This window comes from Sesamum indicum, linkage group LG3, assembly GCF_000512975.1.
Source record: "Sesamum indicum cultivar Zhongzhi No. 13 linkage group LG3, S_indicum_v1.0, whole genome shotgun sequence".
NCBI lineage: Eukaryota > Viridiplantae > Streptophyta > Magnoliopsida > Lamiales > Pedaliaceae > Sesamum > Sesamum indicum.
In genome coordinates this window covers 13,435,800-13,439,984 of record NC_026147.1, presented here as the reverse complement: position 1 = coordinate 13,439,984, position 4,185 = coordinate 13,435,800, and the positions used below count along the sequence as shown (strand labels likewise).

The 4,185-nt window shown below is 36.0% G+C and overlaps 1 protein-coding gene across 1 annotated transcript in view; it reads left to right on the top strand.

Moving 5' to 3' along the window:
• The window catches only part of LOC105158269, a 9,837-nt gene continuing 6,588 nt past the window's right edge, over positions 937-4,185 (top strand). The window contains exons 1-4 of the mRNA XM_011074959.2: positions 937-2,311; positions 2,491-2,625; positions 2,723-2,867; positions 3,238-3,540. Of these exons, the coding sequence (XP_011073261.1) occupies positions 1,065-2,311; positions 2,491-2,625; positions 2,723-2,867; positions 3,238-3,540 (1,830 nt within the window). The 5' untranslated portion in view covers positions 937-1,064. The remainder of the gene's footprint in view (positions 2,312-2,490; positions 2,626-2,722; positions 2,868-3,237; positions 3,541-4,185) is intronic.

The window sequence follows — 4,185 nt, the reverse complement described above, 5'->3', positions numbered from 1 at the left end:
AGACCACATTAATGAAATTGGGCTGGAGGTGTCTAGGTTAGGCCTAGGGGCTTGTCCAATGCCCTCCCCATGGGTAATATTAATAAAATATATTTTGTTTGTTTAAAATTTTAAATTTCATTTAATACATATATTTATAAAATAAACTATATTTTTTATATATAATAACTTATTAGGATGGATAGATTTAGATTTAAATCAGAAATTTAAACAAAGAATTTTTTATGACTCATTTGAAATTCATTGTAATGTTACTAAAAGTAGTTTAAAATGAGAATTGAAGAATTTCAAATCATTTGAAATATAGAATTATCCAAACAATTGTGGTGGGTTTATATTATGGATTTGAAATTCTTAACCCAAATTCATCAATCCAAATATAAAAGATTTATAGGTAAATTATACAATATGCTCTCTTAAATTTTATCATAATTATTTCAAAATATTATAAATACTCCCATAGTCCCATTTGCATTAATGAGAATCTAACAAAAACTCCCTACAAGGGTTGCCATGTGGAGGTATTTGTTAGAGGATTATTAATATTTTGAGAATATTTGTAATTTTATAAATAATGGAGGGCTAATTATAATTGTAACAAAAATTTTAAATAGAGCCTGTTGTAATTTACTCAAGATTTGAGTTAATAAGTTTAAGTTTCCATGCAAGTAAATACAATTTTATGACCGATAAGATTCTGTTTAGTTGTCAAATTTGAGATTTCATAACTAAAAGATTATGAGTTCGAGTCCCATCTTATCATTAAGGGAAAAAAAAAAGAATCTCATGACTATTATGGAAAAGCATTGGTTTATGATAAGTATTGGGCCCTTCTTATTTATCTAAGGCCCAACCCAAATTCAGATCCATAAGCCCAAAGAGGAAAATATAAATACGCAGTTGGAGGGAAAATTTCAACTTTCACCTTCCTTCTTCATTTTTGTTCTTTGATTTGATTTCTTATTTATTGGAGAAAATTTCTCTGTTCTTCTCCATTCATAAATCTAAGCGGCTTAGTTCTTGCACTGATTCTTTCCACTTTAATTATGAGGAGTTGTTTGTAAATGAACACTTCTTCAGATTCTTCCTTTTCTTTCCAAGCCAAAAGGGAAAGGCAGAAGCAATTCAAATGTCTTGTACCACCTGGGAAGAAACCCAGGAGAAACACTGTCAAAAAAGCAGTTTTGCATATCAAAACCCTTGGCCTCCCTCTAATTTCAGGATCTACCGGTCAATTCTGCAAATCCCTTTGTCTGGAACCCCACAAACCCTACACCATTGGCCGCAAATTGAGGTTTTGTGATTTTATTTTTAGTGACCGTAGAGTTAGTAAAAGGCATTGCCAGTTGTACTTTGATTCTTTGGAGAAGAAGATTTATTTGTCGGATGGTTTGTTTCTTGATTACAGTGTATGTAGTGATTCTGTTTCTAGAGTTTCGACGAATGGGGTCTTTGTGAATGGGGTGAGAATTGGTGGGGTTGCTGAAGTAGGGGTCGGTGATGTGGTTGGTCTCATTTGCAGAAATGAGGAAGTTTGTGGGTTGGGGGTTAGTATCGGATTTTTGGTGGAAAAAACTGCTTTTGTGGAGGAGGTTGATTACAGAAGTTTGATTCAGTTAAATCCATGTGGTGTACATCCAGAACAGGCTAGTTTAGCATTGGGATGTGACAGACTAATGGATGATACAGGTGTACTTTTGAGTTGGTGCAGAGATATATTATGTAGTGATGATCCTGTGTCTTACATTCGCAAGTGTGTTGTTCTTGATCAGAGAAAGAGGATTGATCTTGCTTTTAGAAATGGACTTAAGAAATATTCTGCTTTGTTGTTGGATAATGGTTGTTTGAATGGCGGGCTTCAAAGTGGGTGTCGGAACCGGAAAAGGGTGTACTCAAGGGAAATTGAAACTGTTGAAAACGGTGATGTTAAACGCGGGAAAGAGATTATAGTTGTCCCCGAGCGGAACACTGAGTTGAAATGTTCTGATGTTGGCACCACCTCAAATGCTGATATAGCAAGGCAATCGTGTGCAGGTTGCATTGATATTGAGAATGGTGTTATTGCTAGTGATTATCCTAGTGGTTTGTATCTGGAAGGGCGGGATTTATTTCAGTGTGGAGACCAGTTGGATGAGAAGAGCTATGCTAAATGTATTCTGCCACCAGGAAAGAAGTTCTATTTGAACCATCTACAATTTCGGGGCCAAGAAGTAGAGAAGACTGGTGATGATGTATCATTGCGAGAGCTCTTTCATCCCATTGAAAACCTCAAGCAAGTATTTATTGCTACATTTACTAGTGATATATTATGGTAAGCAACATAATAGTTTTGATGCAAGGTTGTTTCGCTGCGCAAATTTATTCTCAAGTCTTTTATTTAGACAAAGAATCTATTTATTGTCTTCTGCCTTCTGCATGTCAATCATGCACAGATTTTTCTTTGCTACGTGCTGTATGAGTGATCATTTCTTTTCAACCGTGTTGGTTTAGGTTCCTTTCATACTGCAACATTCCTCCTAATCTACCGGTGACAATTGCTTCTCACAGTGCTGAAAGGTGTTGGAGTGTGGACCCTGATAAAAGAACATCTGTTCCATTCTCAGATTTTCCAAACTTAACTTTGGTGTAAGCTACATATTAGACTTTGCCACTTTTCAGATCATGAAATTGCTGCTCGCTGAGGATAACTTCAATCTATTAAGTAGTGTCCCCATAATTATAGGTATCCTCCATTTCCTGAAGTTATAGCTTTTAATAGAGATCGAAAGAACTTAGGCATTGCTTGCCATCACCCAAAATTATTTGTGTTGCAAAGAGAAGATAGCCTGCGTGTTGTTATCACATCTGCAAATTTGGTGGCGAATCAGGTTATTGTTTCCTTCTTGACTCATTATCTTTTTATAAGATTACTGGAGAAAGATATGCACCTTTGTTTGTTTGACGCCCATTGAATTTAAAAGCCTTAAGGAATCTAATGTAAGCAACAACTTGGACTGTTGTAATATCACATCTGTGTCTTCTAATGTAAAATACAAAAGAACCAACAAAGGAAAGATACAAACAGTAGTTTGAAGGTTGTGCAATCTTGGCTGCTGGCTGAGTGATGATGTTGTTTCGGTGGAAAATTTGTCTTGGGCGCTATATACTTTTTAAGGAAGGCATCTTGCTCTAATTCTTTTCTGCAACATACTTGGTTCAATGAAAATTTATTCCATTTTAATCTTTGAATTTCTGCAGTGGCATAATGTTACCAATACAGTCTGGTGGCAGGACTTCCCACGATTAAGTACTCCCAATTGTTTCTCTCTTTTCACTCAATTATCTAATGGGGAAGTTAATATAGATTCAAAAAGTGATTTTGCTGCTCATTTGGCCGGATTTATGTCGTCTTTAGTATCTGATGTACCTAGCCAGGCTCATTGGATCTTGGAGTTGATCAAATACGATTTCAGAGGAGCTGCTGGATATTTGATTGCTTCTGTCCCAGGAATTCATTCACAGAGAAGGGCTTTTATACATGAGCCAAAAAATCACTTGCTTGTGAGTATTTGCTGTTCTCTCTCAATTGATTGTGCGCACTTAGTATTATCAGGATGCTAACAGTGAATATGTAGAATCTTCTAACCACTATGCTGTCAATTTTTTATCTTTTATTGTTTGATCTTTATTTCATGTTGGTCCCAGTTTCTTAGTGCCCATGACTGGCTCAAGCATGCGTTCCTGGTTATTTGCCTTCTGCACCTGTTTGGTAGAAGGAATTTAGTGACGAAAAGAAAGCGCAAGAAATGCCTGAGAAAGAGTTATTCACTCCTTCTCCAACTCCAACTCCAACACAACCAATACCTCCTCCAATTGCTATCCGTATTGTTTATCGTAGACAATTAGACGAGCTTGGGGTGTGAATCTCTTTGATATAGAATCCTTTGCCCGAGCACTTTCCTTTTCACATCAAGTTCCTTGAACCAAATAGATTAATAGGGTTTTGATGACTTCTTGCAAGTCCATCATCAGTCACAGGGCTATTATATATATTATAGGATAGCACAGCTGGTTATTATTGCTTGAAATTTATGTAGCTTCTATGGATTTTTGAGTTTGGATATAGCTGTTATTAGATGTTGATTTAAGTTGTTCTGCTGCCTGATGTTCCTATTGTAGGAGGACATCAAGTCGTTCCTTCATGTA